Source organism: Glycine soja, chromosome 4 (assembly GCF_004193775.1).
Source record: "Glycine soja cultivar W05 chromosome 4, ASM419377v2, whole genome shotgun sequence".
Taxonomy (NCBI): domain Eukaryota; kingdom Viridiplantae; phylum Streptophyta; class Magnoliopsida; order Fabales; family Fabaceae; genus Glycine; species Glycine soja.
Window position 1 is genome coordinate 51,914,752 of NC_041005.1, and position 16,288 is coordinate 51,931,039.

The 16,288-nt window shown below is 34.0% G+C and overlaps 1 protein-coding gene across 2 annotated transcripts; it reads left to right on the plus strand.

Annotated features, from left to right (window-relative positions):
- Positions 1-3,270: 3,270 nt before the first annotated feature.
- LOC114410494 (O-fucosyltransferase 9-like) lies at positions 3,271-15,445 on the plus strand. Of its 2 annotated transcripts, XM_028374465.1 has the most exons (10): positions 3,272-3,925; positions 4,003-4,075; positions 4,316-4,383; positions 5,201-5,289; positions 6,434-6,631; positions 8,338-8,542; positions 9,650-9,817; positions 11,110-11,277; positions 11,390-11,580; positions 15,001-15,445. In XM_028374465.1, exons 1-10 carry the CDS (start codon positions 3,560-3,562, stop codon positions 15,173-15,175), a joined length of 1,701 nt encoding a protein of 566 aa, XP_028230266.1. In that variant the 5' UTR covers positions 3,272-3,559; the 3' UTR covers positions 15,176-15,445. The 2 variants fall into 2 exon arrangements, with proteins under 2 accessions (XP_028230267.1, XP_028230266.1); XM_028374466.1 differs by lacking the exon at positions 6,434-6,631 and having other exon boundaries at positions 3,271-3,925.
- Positions 15,446-16,288: the final 843 nt, after the last annotated feature.

The following is a 16,288-nucleotide window of genomic DNA, read 5'->3' on the forward strand; positions in this document are numbered from 1 at the left end:
CGCATCCACAAATAAAAGGCATAGTCAATACCTTTATTAAGAGATGACACAAAAAAGAACTCATTTTTCCACCTTCCAATTGGAAAGATGACCATCACCCTCGATGATGTGTCATGTCTTTTACATTTACCTATCAGAGGTTGTATCCTTGATCACGTAGAAATGAGCTACACCAAGAAGGTTATCAAAGATCTATTAAGGTTAAATCTTGATATTATGACAGACCATAAAACAGATGTTGCAACGTCAGTAGGCAGCATGGTGTTGTTGAGTTGGCTAGAGGGGCTATATCACACCTATGTTGCTAGTGCATTGTATGTTTGGGCTACAAGGGTGTATTTGTTGCATTTGCTCGACAATACCATATTTGCGGATAAGAGTTCGACGCATGTACATATATACTAAATGCAGTACGTCAATGATCTAGATCGTGGCAACAAGTACGCTTAAGGAGTAGTTGCACTTGCATTTCTTTATGATTAGTTATCGTATGTGACAAGTATGCTAGCTAGCAGATGGTAGGTTATATGACACTTCTCATGGTAAGTATTTTTATGTGTACTTAATTGTTTCTTTGTTAATATTATATGACGATAAAATTATTTTTATGTTTTACAGGCATATATGTTTGAGCATCTTCCAACCATTCCAGCCGATGAAAAGGTGTTGGAGTATGACCACAAGCAGCCGCTTGCAGCTAGGTGGTTGTTGTTAAGGGGGTACCGAAAATGTTATTGTGACTAAGGAGGCATTGGATTGGTTGCAAATGATTGATGTTGTTTGGTCCCGATATGTATCACACAGAGACCTTAAACCTTTTGAGGACCAGGCATACTACTTTGGGTACATTAAAGTTGAGATAAACATGCGATCGTATCTATAAAAAAGGATTTTTAGGTAGTTTGGGTACGTACAAAGGATTCCCTTGGAGTGTCCTGCATATGAGAAGTATATTGAGGCATTGGACGAGCAGGAGCAACGTGTGATGCCGCTGGGCGAGGTTGTTCCACATGGGTTCCATTGACCTATATTGCATTTTACTTGCCTTGGTATTATGAGCATTCATATTCATACCAAATTCTGCCATAAGAGGGAGAGGCACTACGTAGTATTGTACGTATCCTGCCACAACCACAACCATAGTCTCATCCACAACCTAGTGGTGGTCAAATACCAGATTATGTACAAGGTGTTGTTTACTTGTATTAGATAATGCAAACAATATTGTCATTAAATACCAGATTATGCACATGGTGTTGCTTACTAACTGTGTTGTTAAATACTTATGTACAATTGATTTTAGATGATGTTAGTGTCCATAAAGAGATTGTTGGACATGCGAGCTGTACCAGAAGGCACAAATAGCCATTAGGTCGTACAACAATTTCTATTGATGGCACATGAGGGTGTTACAACTAGATGTAGCTTAGTCAAGGAGCGACCACTGAGGAAGAAACCCAACAGAGGTGACCATAGAAGTAGTTGAGCATTATTTAAGACATTTGTCATTCTTCTTCTTCTTCTTCTTCTTCTTCTTATTATTATTATTATTATTATTATATTGTTGTTGTTGTTGTTGTTGTTGTTTGTACAATTTTTTTTTTATGTTCTATGAACTTATATTTTGTTTATGTTTTCCATGTTTTTATGTTCAAACAACACACACCTAGTAATATAATAAAGAATGAAATTTCAATTAAACTTAGAAAACAAACAACATCGACAACAACAACAAACATAAAATTCATCAATTAAAAACATGATTACATATAGTTATCATCTTCATTAAAGCTTGTTGTTGTCATTGATCCACGTATTAGAGCATTGATCTCTTCGACAAATCTTGATTTTCTTTATTTATGCAGCAGAACAAGAATTTCTTCTCGAGATCGACCAACCATTGCATATAACTCAATCTATCCTTTGGAATTAAACTCTGGAAAGATGAAAAACATATTCTCCTTTTCATTGTGATATTTGAACTCCATATAGTCATACTCAATGTAACCGTCACCTACATATATATGTTTACGGTAAAAAAAACCACAAATAAGTTTCTTTCACCTTTGATGACATCTGTAACCGTTTTTTCTCAAAGCAACAAATGACATTTTTCTCACTAATTTTAATGAATTTAGGATCACTATGACATTCAAACAATACCCCCTATGAAGTTGATACCACATCACCGTCATAGTACACAACAACATCGACTCCCTCCATCTTCAACCCAATAAAGTAAAATATCACCACAATGCATTGAGCTGCCTCAAGCCACTTGTATTTATTAGCATCTTATACGATTCTCTTGTGAGTCAATTATCAACAACAATCAAGACTGTGCCAACAAAATAGACATTTCGGATTACATTTAGCTATAGGAGGGCACTGTTGACTTGTTAGACCATCATAAATATGGTTGTTAAATTATAATATAGTTCATTAAATTTTACTTTTTAATAATTAAAACACTTTGTATATAAAACACATACACAATAGAATCGTGATTTCATTGCACAAAGTAGATAAAAATAAATAACGCAACAAAATCGTGATTTCATTGTGCAATTGAGGGTGGAAAAATAAAATAAAAACAAAATTGTGATTTCATTATATATTTGTACAAGAGAATCACAATTCTATTGTGTGATTCAAGGGTGAAAAAAATAACATTAAAAATGCAATTCTGTTATACATGTGTATAACAATCATATTTTTATTGTTAATTTTTTTCACTTCCAATTATGTAACAGAATCACGATTTTGTTTATTTTCGTCCAAGAGAAAATAGTAATCCAAAAGTGTAGTGCAAACCAATATCCGATACAACTACACATAAAACACCACTAATTCAATTTGTATTTTTCAACAATATAATTTTTTATAATTATTCTTATAATGTAATTAAAAATATTTAATCGTGTAATTAAAAAAATCAGTCTTACAAATGATTGAATTCATCCAAAAATAATATGTGTACATATAAAGTAAGTTTCTATTATTAATTGAACATTTCACAACTAAAAAAGGAAAAAAAATAAATAAAAAATTATTCATAAGCTATCAATATCAAACTTATAAAATTTAAACAATGAAACCTACTGTCAAATTAGAGTTAATTTATTATTTAATTAAAAAACAGGTTTATAAAAAAATGAATAAATTGAACTGGAATAGTTGCAGCTGAGGGATGTTGTGTGTTTGTAAAATGGACACGCAGATTGCACGTGATCATCTTTAGTAGTTCCTTCCAACCCAACAGCAAGCTCTTTGTTTTGTTCCCCACCACCAATAACGGAGTCCGAGTAGTGCTACTTGTCTCTCGCTCGCTCATTTTTACCGACAAACACAAACCCCTTTCCCTTTTCTCGGAACTTTTTATTTTGTTTTGTAAGGAAGAAAAAAAGCCCAATTTTCGCCGTTCTTTCCCATTTCAACCACACGCACACGCACACGCACTCAAATCCATTTCAACCAATGTAATGTGTCTGTCTGGGTGCTAATTTTTTTGCCTGAAAGGAAATTGAGATCTCAAATAAAATCCTCCATTCCAAACCAAATGCATGGTTACAGCCGCCTGGGCGGAGCAGCGCGGTCGCCTCCGTCGTCTCCTCGGTTCCGGCACGGCCGGAGCAAGAGCAGCAGCTGGTGTTCGTCGAAGGAGAGCAATTCCATGGAGAAGTTGGTCTTTATTCTTATGTCGGCAGTTTTTAGAAGGCGTGGTTTGCTTCTCTTCGCTCCTTTGTTGTACATTTCGGGAATGCTGTTGTATATGGGTTCCTTGAGCATCGATGTCGTCAGTATAAAGAACGGCGTCGTTCTTGTACACAAGCGTGCTCCTCCCGGTTCTGTTTATAGGAGTCCTCAGCTCTTCCAAAACTTGTGGCCTTTCATGGAGGCTGATAATGGAACTACTCTCAATGTGGTACTGCACTATTCCTTGATAAACAATTTGTTGTTCTGCTTTCCTATCTGGAATTAACTGAGATGTAAATCATGCAGTTGATGAGAGCATGGACTAAAAAGGAGCTTAGAGAGTGGAAGCCCTGTGCTAACAGAAGTGTTCCTGAAATAGGTCTTTTCTTCTCTGGAAAACAAATTGTCCAAACTTGGAAAATTGGTTTTAGTTGGTTGTTGCATGGATTTTTTTTCTTCCTCTTTTAGTCAATTTTGTTTCTTTGTCATGTTGGCTCCCTCACATTCGATTTATTTCCAAGTTCACTTTTAGTTCTAGAATCTCGATTATTTATTTTATCTTATGTCCTTGTTGTCTTTGTTGGAGGAATTTGCTAACTCTTTTCTTGTCATCTTATAGAATTGCCAAAGTCAAATGGGTTCCTTATAATTGAAGCAAATGGTGGATTGAATCAGCAACGCTTGTCGGTATGCCTATTGATAAAACGAAAGATTTTATTTTTACTGAATTTATTTATCTGGGATTCTTACATCATGTTCAGTATTCCATTCCATGTAATGAGGGGCTCCCATTCAATTCAAGGCCTCATTATATAGAACCATGAATGAAGCATGGAATACCATTTCCTCATAGAGAGATAGGATTGAGATTTCATGCTCTCTGAAATGAGAAAACTCATTCTACTTTACAAAATGGCTTTGCACACTTCATTTTTTCTTGTTACAAATATTGTTTTACACCCTTACATTTTTCCTTTCCTCGCAAATAATAATGTTGCTCTTCTTTTCTGAACAATAGTTTGTTTTTGAGGAGTAAATAAATAAACCTGAATGTTCCTAGTTTTTATCTTTGTTTGCATGTACCAAACTGTATTGGAAAATGGAAATGGCCATTTCATTCCATTTTCATCAGTCATCACATGGAATCACCATTCTGTATATGAAACATGTGATTGAGCCCTTGTGATTGGGTGCAGAAGGGAATTTGAATCGTGTAGGTAGGAGGGATTAGAATGCTGTTAATGGTGATTTTCTACAACAATCATTTGTTTCGAAAATGGATACCTAATGAGTTAAATCTAGAGGGCTTTATGAGGTTGGTGCATATTTTTTTCTCCTGGTGTTTGTCCTTGTGTCATTTTGCTCTGAATGGATGTATGGTGATAGACTGTCAGGCTTACACGAATAATAAAATTAGATGGACATTGATGCTACAAATTGCTATCTAGTATCTACATGACATATCCTTATTGTTTTGGCACTTATTATACTACTCTTCGTGCAGATATGTGATGCAGTTGCTGTGGCTGGACTACTAAATGCAACTCTTCTTATTCCTATATTTCATTTAAATAGTGTATGGCGAGACTCAAGGTAATTTCTTTTGTTATGCTTAATTTTAAAATTGATGACGTGATTAGGGTGGTTGCATAATTTATTCATGTTTAATGGCTGTTAAACCTAGTGGGATAAGGCTTTGTTGTTGTTGTTGTAATGGCAGTTAATCCTTGCTGTGGCTCTAGTACCCTCTTTTTTAAAACCTTATCATTTACATACTAGGAGTCTGAATTTGTAAAATTGATCATGGTTCAGTATTCTACTTTTTCTATGCTTGCCATTTATATGACTTGCATGCAGGATAGGTCAGATGGGATATCAGCTCAGAACGGTTAAGGGGTATGAAGATGGAAGATCATCTTGTGTTTGATTTCTTTTTAGATGAAATCTTTGGATTGGGCTTTAAGTTTAAGGATTGTAATTTATGCGTAGGAAGAAATTAATCAACTAATGCAACACATCTTAGTGAAGGGCTGAAGGCATATCTTTAACCTTAGTATGAATTTTGCTGTTTTGAGGTTAGCTGGTCAGGTACCATGTAGAGCATCCTTTTGTTTTTCTACAATGGACAATTTCTTAATTTTTACTTATAACCTCCATTCTCTATAATTTATCTCTGTAGACAAATTGATAAGTTTTGGACATTGGGAATAGATATGCACTGCATAAATCAGTTTGGTTTTGGTCTTTTACTTTCTGACATTTTTTGTGACCATTGAAAATGTTGGTAGCACATTCACTTGGAACAGAAAACCACTTTGACCTTCTGAACTTCAGAAATTATCTTAAAGACTTAAACTTAGTGGTACAGATGCCAAGCTCATAGTGACAGTTACAACTTACAAATATTGAACTCAGAGTCCATTACATTAGTTGCCACTTTCCAGTGGCTTATTCTAAAGCATTTAAAGGAACTACTTTTGGATAGGATATTTTGACTCCTTTTTTGTCGATAACCGATACATCTGAAGTGCAACCATGGTTAAGTTTTGTATATGTAGAACTGAGTCCTTTAGTTTTATAATAATCTATATGGAATTTTCTTTTAATATATATTTCTTGTGCAATCAAAAGTTAATGGAAAGGTCATTTTATAATCCACGATTCCATGCTAATGCTTAGTGACATTGTTTGTGTATTATAAATTTGAAAATTTATGCTTCACCTTAATATCTGGCAGCAATTTTGGTGACATTTTCGATGAAAATTTCTTCATACAATCACTTGGAAATCGTGTGCATGTGGTGAGAGAACTCCCTGATGACATACTTCAACGATTTGACAATAACATAAGTAATATTGTCAATCTTAGAGTAAAAGGTTGGTCCAGTTCAGCTCACTATCTTCAGAAGGTCCTTCCTCAGCTTTTGGAAATGGGGTGTGTGCCTATCTAATTTCTATCTTCTTCTGTTTCCTCACCATTGGTTGGCTTCCAATTCTTCTAGCATGAAAGCAGTTTCTGCTGTGTTTTTAAATATTTTTACCTTTACAATTAATTCAATTATTCTCAATTGTAATTAAGTGCCTATCTAATTTCTATCTTCTTCTGTTTCCTCACCATTGGTTGGTTTCCAATTCTTCTAGTATGAAAGCAGTTTCTGCTGTGTTTTTAAATATTTTTATCTTTACAATTAATTCAATTATTCTCAATTGTAATTAATATATATTTTCATATGATAAAGATGTAAAATGGTAGCCAGATAAGATAGAAATATGTCATGCTCACAAATCAAAAATAATTTTCATCTCATGTCTGGCTGCTTGAGTTTTCGTAGATATAATCTCTTCATTCACTGATACTTTGATGGCTGAATACGTGCCTTCTTTAAATTGTATTAGTCATAACCGGGGGAACGAGAACTCCACAACCCATTAATGTAAATAAAATCCCAAACAATAAAAACCAGTTCAAGGAAAGGACTTAACAATCCAAAGCCTGTACATAGAACATAGACACTGCTAAATACCTGATTTTTGGTCCCCAACAAGTAACAGCTAATTGCTGTACAATATCCCTGACAACTTAGTAGCTGTATATAGTAATACTACTTTACTGACTTTTGCTGCATTTTTACTAGCATGCTGTACACAACCCATTCTTACAGTATAAATTGTTAAGATATGATATGATAGAGATTTAGGAGATATGATAAGATATGATTCTGTTTATGATATGGTAGATATTAAGAGATGTGATAGCTTATTTCTAGGAAAGTCTTATCTTATCTAGTAGGATTATATCTCTAAGATTTAGATTAGATTTTCTTTTCCTTTTTACTAGTTTATCTTTTTGTATCTATATGTACGCACAGTCTTTGGGTTAATGAATAACAAGAGAAATACACAGATTTTCAGTTATGTCCTCTAATTCTAACATGGTATCAGAGCCTATAGTCCATCTTGGTTATCGCCTGTTCTGGCAGGCATCTATGGAGGAGGGGGCGTGTTAGGAAGTTTCGCATCATCTACCTCAATTCTGGGGGTACAACTGATATATCTATTGGACAACTTCACTTAATGCCAGTTGGTTTTAAGCTGAAATCTAACATAAATAAGAAAGAGGCATAAGGGACAATACACTTATGTATTCGCACAGCAAAGGTTTCTCCTATGCTCTAATGCTGATTCTTTTTATAGATGTTCTTAAATGGTACTATAATATTGTTCTTTGTCATCTAAATCTCACTCCGATTTGATGAATATTTTGATGTCATACAACAATAAATTTCTGATTACTTAGTGATAATGTCTTTAGAAATCTGGTATCACTTAGGCTTATGCAAACACACATTTAAAAAATGAAAGTGGAAATGCAGTAGGATAACATTATATGAAAGTTTGAGTAGATGATTTAAATTTAAATATCTAAATGCCTAAAGAGTCGTTGGTTTTGTGGTGCTCACAAGAGATCCCCCCCAACCCCCAGTTGCCCTGATCCTCAAAAAAAGTACATTTGTAGTCATTTTATTGAATATGATATTTTATTATTATTATTATTACTACCACTATTTTTCACTTTCTTGCAGCCAGTTCGCCATATATTGTGCATGGCTCCTAAGAGGAATTTGCTCATGCTTGTTGCAGGGCTGTTCGCATTGCACCTTTCTCCAACAGATTAGCTCAAGCAGTACCCTCAAAAATCCAAGGGCTTAGGTGCTTTGCCAATTTTGGAGCTCTTAGATTTTCAGAACCTATACGAACACTTGCAGAAAGCATGGTTGATCGGATGGTTAAATATAGCTCCCATAGTGGAGGGAAATATGTTTCAGTGCATCTTCGTTTCGAGGAGGTGTTTTTCTAATATCTTTGTACTTATGATGTTGGATTTACTAGATACAGTATTGATGCATAATGAATAAGCATAATTTAGAATAATATTTGTTAACGGAAAGGATGATAGTTTAAGGATTTTACCTCATCCCTATTCCCTAGATAAATCATTATATTTTAGCTTTCATATTTGAAGTGAGGTTGACTATATGCCTACTTTCTGATTATGACTTATAAATACCCTATTGATTGTTTTATTTTCTTGCAAAAGAGACCAAGACTTTCAAGTTATTGATAAACAGACTATTGTCAACTTTTGAGTTTCCTGTGTGTTTTGGTCGCTTGGTTCTAAATCAATTGCTATTCAGAGCCTAGTCCTGCAAGTACAACTACCCATTGCACCAAAAGCCTTTTCTCCAGCAATTTTTCTGTAAATTGGGCAAGCACTAAAGTTTCTGTGTGCCAGGAATACACACAACACACTTGTTGATATTGCAAATATTCATTTCTTCATCCACTGAATGCTAATCACTGATCAAGAACGATGAAAATAGCACCAATGACTGCTTCTGTCATAGAAGGCTGCTGAAATTAGCTCATCCAGGGGAGGTGTTCAATGAATAAAACAAAATCAGATCCAGGAGGCACTTAGTGGTCTCCAACACCATCAAATATGAGAATAGTTGTTTGCATCTCTTTTCTTGTGGATATGCTGTTCTGAGCAATGGATAAGCCTGCATGTTGCTCTCTGTAAATTGCATGAGGGGATATAACATCTTCTTGTTGCGCCTCTTGAAATAGTGATAGATGTTTACCTCTGCAGAATAGGGTTTTAGCAGAGGAGGATAATGATGTGGAATAAATATAGTTTAGGATAATTTAGGTTATTTTTATGATTTTCCCTTATATCTATATGTTAATTTTTGGTATTTGTTTATCTGATTGGAGTTGACTATATGTCTATTGTATGATTTAATATCAATCAGTTTCTTTTTGCTGCCACCTTTTGCAAATTGTTAATAAATAGGCTATTGTCAATTATGTGAGTTTTTTTTTTGTGTTTTGCTTCTTTGGTTTTATATTAATTATGTATTATTTATTATAATTGTTTTGTCCTTGTATAAAGGATATGGTTGCATTTTCATGCTGTGAGTATGATGGTGGGGAGGAGGAGAAACATGAAATGGATATTGCTCGTGAAAGGAGTTGGCGAGGTAAATTCAGAAGAAAGCATAGGATAATAAAGCCTGGTGCAAATCGTGTGGATGGAAGATGCCCACTGACTCCTTTAGAGGTACGTGGTTACAAATTCTTGTCCTTCCTTTTTTGGTTTCTTCATTGTTTCCATTTCTTTTCCTCATATTTGTGCTGTTTAATATCCTTGGGAAAATAAAAAAATCAAATGCAAAATTTTGAAATTATTTGTTGCTCGTGCTTTGGCTGTACAATTATGCTTTTTTTCATTTGATAGAAAAAATGGAGATGCTTGATGCTTTGCAACAACAAAGCCTTATTCCATTAGGTGAGGCCGGCTACGTGGATCACATGACACCATTTAGCATGGTTAAAAATCATAGTTAAAAATATTATTAAGTTTAAGATTTCCCTTGATGATTTCCTCGAACGTCCTTTTTGGTCTCTCTCTTCTTCTTTTCCCCAGGGCAAGAATCATGCAATCTGCTCTTCTAACTAGCACCTCTTGTGGCCTTCTTTGTACATGACCAAACCACCTTAGCCGATTTTCTGTCATCATTTTCCTCAATGGATGCTACACCAATCTTCTCTTGTATAACGTCATTCCGTATTTGTATGACCACACATTCATTTTAACATTCTCATTTTTGCTACTCTGACTTTTCTCTCAAGTTGTCCCTTTAAAGCTCAACATTCACTACCATATATTATAGCTGTACGATAAAACTTACCTTTGAGTTTGGTTGGTACTTTGCAATCACAAATAACCTCTGATGCTTTTTTTCATTTAAGCCATCCTGCTTGTATCCTATATATGACATCCTTGTTAATTTCACCATCATCTTATATGATTGATTCCACACATTGCCCCCACCCCTGCCTGCCGTCCCCCCTTCCCCCCCACAAATGCTTGATGCATTAAAACCTAAATATTCTATTGCTATTTTTTTCCTAGAAATTTGATTTGAATATACTACTTAGATTCCTGAGTGTAATATATTCCAAATAATTAGTAAATAGAACTCCTCTGAATTTTAAATATTATCTGTTTTTTCCTTTCTAAAGAGGTCAATTAGTGGGGGTGGTAGTGGTGATAGTAGTTGGCCAAGAAACTATACATCCCATGATATTAAATGGGCATTTGTTTTCCTGATTTTATTCATGCTAATTTAGTTAGGCTTCCCTAAGATACAATTTGAAATTTTAATATGATCCGTAGCAATCAATATCCTATGATAGGGTTGCTGGAAATTCTTTTGAGAAGGAAAAGGGGAGATACAAAAATTGAGCTTTAGAAATATTGAAATGCAAAATTAAAATGGAAAACACAATCATGTAAAGAAAAATGTGTCCTGGTATGATTTTCACGCCTCATTTTGTTTGATGTTGTAGGTGGGAATGATGCTTAGAGGCATGGGTTTTGATAACACAACCTCAGTATATGTTGCAGCAGGAAAGATTTATAAAGAACAGAAGTACATGGCACCACTTAAACAGATGTTTCCACGATTACAAACCAAGAATACGCTGGCAACACCAGAAGAGCTTGCTCAATTTATGGTATTTAAGTGATCTATGCTTGTTTAAAACAAGAAAAATTCATTTTATTCTTCGTAGAAAAGAAAGGTGATTATGGGGGAAAAATTCTGTAATCCACATGTTTATGATGTAGGGGCATTCGACTAGGTTGGCCGCTCTTGATTATACTGTTTGCCTTCATAGTGAAGTATTTGTTACAACCCAAGGTGGAAATTTCCCCCACTTCTTGATGGGTCACAGGCGCTATATGTATGGTGGACATGCAAAGACAATAAAACCCGACAAAAGAAGATTGGCTCTATTATTCGATAATCCTAATATAAGGTACAACTTTGGCCATTTCCTGGTTTTTATTTGTTTTTGCAGTTACTTTTTTATTCAAACAGTAAAATATTTATTTAGAAGATGAACTTTATTTGTCCAGAAGACAGTTATCCTAATTAGAGAAAATTGCTTCTATATTTGATAATCCTAATATAAGGTACACTTAGGAAGTACTGAATATTATTCTTACGATAAATGTAAAGAATGTATTTACATTATACAGACCCATATCAATAATTATTTGTCTAAAAATAGAGTTAAATCCAAGGGAATAAAGCCCTGTCTCTGTAAACACTTGGAGAAAAAGAAAATAAGAAGAAAAAATGAAATAAGTTTCTCTTATAATTTAAAATTAGCTTATACATAAATTAAAATCAGTTTTTTGGAATAAGCTAAAATCACTTATCCAGGTCTACCAGGATTTCAGTTGATGATGACTCTAGGTGGCCAATTGCCCTTAGGAAAGGTATCAGGTCTACCAGGAATTCTCATCCTATTTATAATGTTTTGAGTTATTACCAGTTATTTCCCTATTTTAACTTAATTTCATCCATATCACCTCTCATCATTCCTAAAAATATTCATGAAGCACTTGATCACCTTGGGTGGCGACAAGCCATTGCTGTTGAGATGCAGGCTCTTGAAAGCAGTGGCACATGGGAGTTAGTTCCCCTACCTCCTGGAAAGCAGATGGTCGGTTGTAGATGGGTGTATGCTATTAAGGTTGGGCCTAATGGTGAAGTTGATCGCCTTAAGACTGGACTGGTAGCAAAAGGATACATTTAGATCTATGTATGGTCTTGATTATGGTGATACCTTTTCTCTTGTCACCAAACTCACCACTGTTCGTTTATTTCATGCTATGACTGTCATTTGTCATTGGCCTCTCCACCAATTGGACATAAAAAATGCTTTTGTACATGGTGACCTAGATAAAGAGATATACATGGAGCAACCTCCTGGATTTGTTGCTCAAGGGGAATGTGGGCTAGTTTGTAAACTGTGCAAATCTCTTTATGACCTCAGATAATCCCCACGTGCTTGGTTTGGGACATTTAGTCAAACTTTACAGGCATTTGGATTAAAACATAGTGAAGCAAATCATTCAATCTCCTTTGGTCACTCCTCATTAGGAAAGTGTATTTATTTGATCGTCTATTTTGATGACATCGTTGTCACAGGAAATGATGCTGCTGCAATTTCTCAGCCGAAAAAACATCTATTCAACCATTTTCAGACCAAAGACCTTGGATGTCTAAAATACTTCCTTGGTATAGAGGTAGCTTAATCAAACGAAGGCATTGTTATTTCTCAAAGGAAGTACGCTTTGGATATTCTGAATGAGACTGACATGAGTGGATGTAGGCCTATTGACAGTCCCATGGATCCAAATCAAAAGTTGATGGCAGAACAGGGTGAACCTCTCTTAGATCCTGAGAGGTACAAGAGACTATTGGGAAACTAATTTATCTCACAATCATCAAACCTGACATCTCTTTTGCAGTTGGAGTAGTGAGTCAATTTATGTAGAATCCTTACACTAACCATTGGAATGTTGTCACTCAAATTCTTAGATACATTAAAAAGGCTCCAGAACAAGGGTTGTTGAATGAAGATAAGGGAAACACCCATGTTACTGGGTATTGTGATGCTGACTTTATCTCACAATCATCAGACCTGACATCTCTTTTGCAGTTGGAGTAGTGAGTCAATTTATGTAGAATCCTTACACTAACCATTGGAATGTTGTCACTCTAATTCTTAGATACATTAAAAGGCTCTAGGACAAGGGTTGTTGAATGAAGATAAGGGAAACACCCATGTTACTTGGTATTGTGATGCTGACTGGGCAGGTTCTCATACTCTACTACTAGATATTGTGTGTTCATAGGAAGAAATTTGATTTCTTGGAAGAGCAAGAAACAAAATGTTGTTGCTCGATCTAGTGTAGAAGTTGAGTATAGAGCAATGGTCTCAGCTACTTGTGAACTTATGTGGATCAAACAACTTCTTCAAGAACTTAAGTTTTGTGAAGTTCAGCAGATGCAAATCTATTGTGATAGTCAGGTAGCGCGTCATATTGCCTCTAATCCAATATTCCATGAAAGAACCAAGCACATAAAAGTTGACTGCCACTTTGTTTGAGAGAAGCTAATGGCTAAGGAAATTAGTGCAGAAAAAATTGGCTCTAATGATCAACTTGCAGATATTTTGACTAAGTCATTAAGGGTGCCTAGGATTCAATTTTTGTGTTCCAAGCTTGGTACATATGATTTATATGCTCCAGCTTGAGGGGTAATGTTGGAAAATAGGTCATGATGTACCTTACGTTTTATTTTTGTATTTTGTATACCTGTTGTCTGCTCTTTTCAGAGCTCTGTATTTTGTTCTTTCCTCTCTTCAACTTACTTAGCAAGCTATGTTTTCTAATAAAATAGAGCCTAAGTGTGAAGAACACTTGAGGATTTCCATTCAATCATCTGTAGTTACATTCAAGTAGATGATTTGGACATGTGAAGAGAAGACCTGTAGGTTCACCGCTGAAGATGGTTGACCAGATGGAAGATAGAGCAATATTTAAGTGGTATTGGGAGACTAAGGAAAATTATATAGAGATTTAGGGGTAAATGGTCTATCTTTGTACTTAATACATCATGGAATTTTATGGCATTATATGATTCATGTAGCCAACCTTAGTGGGAAAAGTCTTGGTTGTTGTTATATATTATTATGCAGAGAAAACTTCTAATCAATCAATATCGAATACATTTCTAATCATTCTCTAAAGATTTAATTATTCAAATACCTCAGTGTTGACGGAAAAATAAAGGTTGATTGTCTTCTGGATATTCTTGCTCGTAGAGTCATCTACAATTCATTCGAAATAGTCTCAAAATACAATAAAATATTAACGAGCGAATGTTCTTGTTAATGTACAATTCATATGGAATTTGGAATGGATTAAGTGCTGATAGAAACTAAACTGCTTATATTGTAAATAATTGTCTAAAGAAATCAATAACATGGCTGCAAAATGTGACTCTTGTACTCCTCCATAAATGTAACTGCCCCTGATACTATGGCCGTGCTTTGTCTTTCCTGATAGTATCAAATATGAACAGCTGCAAACTTCTAGCTCGAATTTTTTTATAATTGACTGAAAAGATGAAGGTTCAACAAACAATGATGAAAGACGAGCCATATTATTTTTGTTAATGGGACAAACAGAAGTTCAACCTTTTAGATTTGTCTGCTTTCTAACTAGTGTCGATTCTCAAGTAGACATGTAAATGTTCTTTATCAAGTATTTTTCATGTGTGAAAGATTGATGTTATTATTCTACCCAACTTATGTCCACCCCACTGGATTCTGTACTCGTTATAAAGCTTACCCCTAGATTTTTTTTTACTAACTTTGCAGATGGGAAGTATTCAAGCAGCAAATGAAAGACATGCTTCGTCATAGTGATCAAAAGGGAACTGAATTAAAAAAGGCTGGTGAGTCTCTATATACTTTTCCCATGCCAGATTGTATGTGTAGACAGGCAGAACCCAAAAGTGAAAACGGTAACACGACGAAATATATGAAGCTATAAATGTAGAGGAATCGTTTTTAGGAAATCAACTTGTTCAATACATGTAATTTATTTTGTAACATTATTATTTTTTATTTTCTAGTAAAAAGTAGCTGTGAATTCATAATTATTATTATTATTGTATATTGTACATGAGATTCATGGTAAACTGAGATAGACTTGCACGTGATTATCATGATTCACTTTACTTTTGAACGATCGACAAACCTTGTGTGACAATTTAATTTATTAAGCCAAGATGCTCAATTTGCAAGTGATAAATAACATCAATTGGTTGTAATTTTATAGTCCAGAGGTTAGCTTGCAAGTTTAAAAATATTACTATCTATTTTGTATTGTATAATAAATACTTTTCATTGAAGAAACCTTGTTCTTGTGAGGAGCAGTGGGTGTGTTTTGTTTTACTTTTTTCCAGGAGTTTTATGCATTACCGTGTACTTGATATCAACCTGCCTGCACATACATAGCTGTCGTATTGAAAGATATTTATTGAAATATAAATAAGTAAATGAAATGAAGAATGTTAATATATTAATTTATATCATCATTATTAAAAGTGGTATTTATACTCCGTGGACCTAAAGTTTATTGAATTTTTTTTCTATTATATCTTTTATTATCATGCTTGAGTGTTGGTTGATATTATAGTTTCCTAGGTATAGAAAAACAAGAGCATTACAAAAACTCGGTAGATTTAGAAAAAAAGTATAAAATAACATTATAAATGAAGATATATTAAATGGTTATAAATTTATTATATCCAACTAAATATTTAGTAGGATTTTCTTATAATTAAATAAATAAACAAATATTGATTATTAATATTGTCAAATTATCATAAATTACTGAATTTTATACCTAGACGATATATAAGTTTAATTAAATTATAATTTTTTAAATTTGTACTCAATATTATTTGTATTTAGTATTATTTAAAAAATTAATCATTTTTTTAAATATTTAGTATTATATTAAATATAATTACATTAAAATTGAGTAAAAAGATTAATTATATTTGTAAAGCTTAAATATCTTCTTTTTTTCATAGCTTATTTTTTTCATTTTCATCCTTACAACAAAAAATTTTGTTTTAGTCTTTACAAGATATGTTTG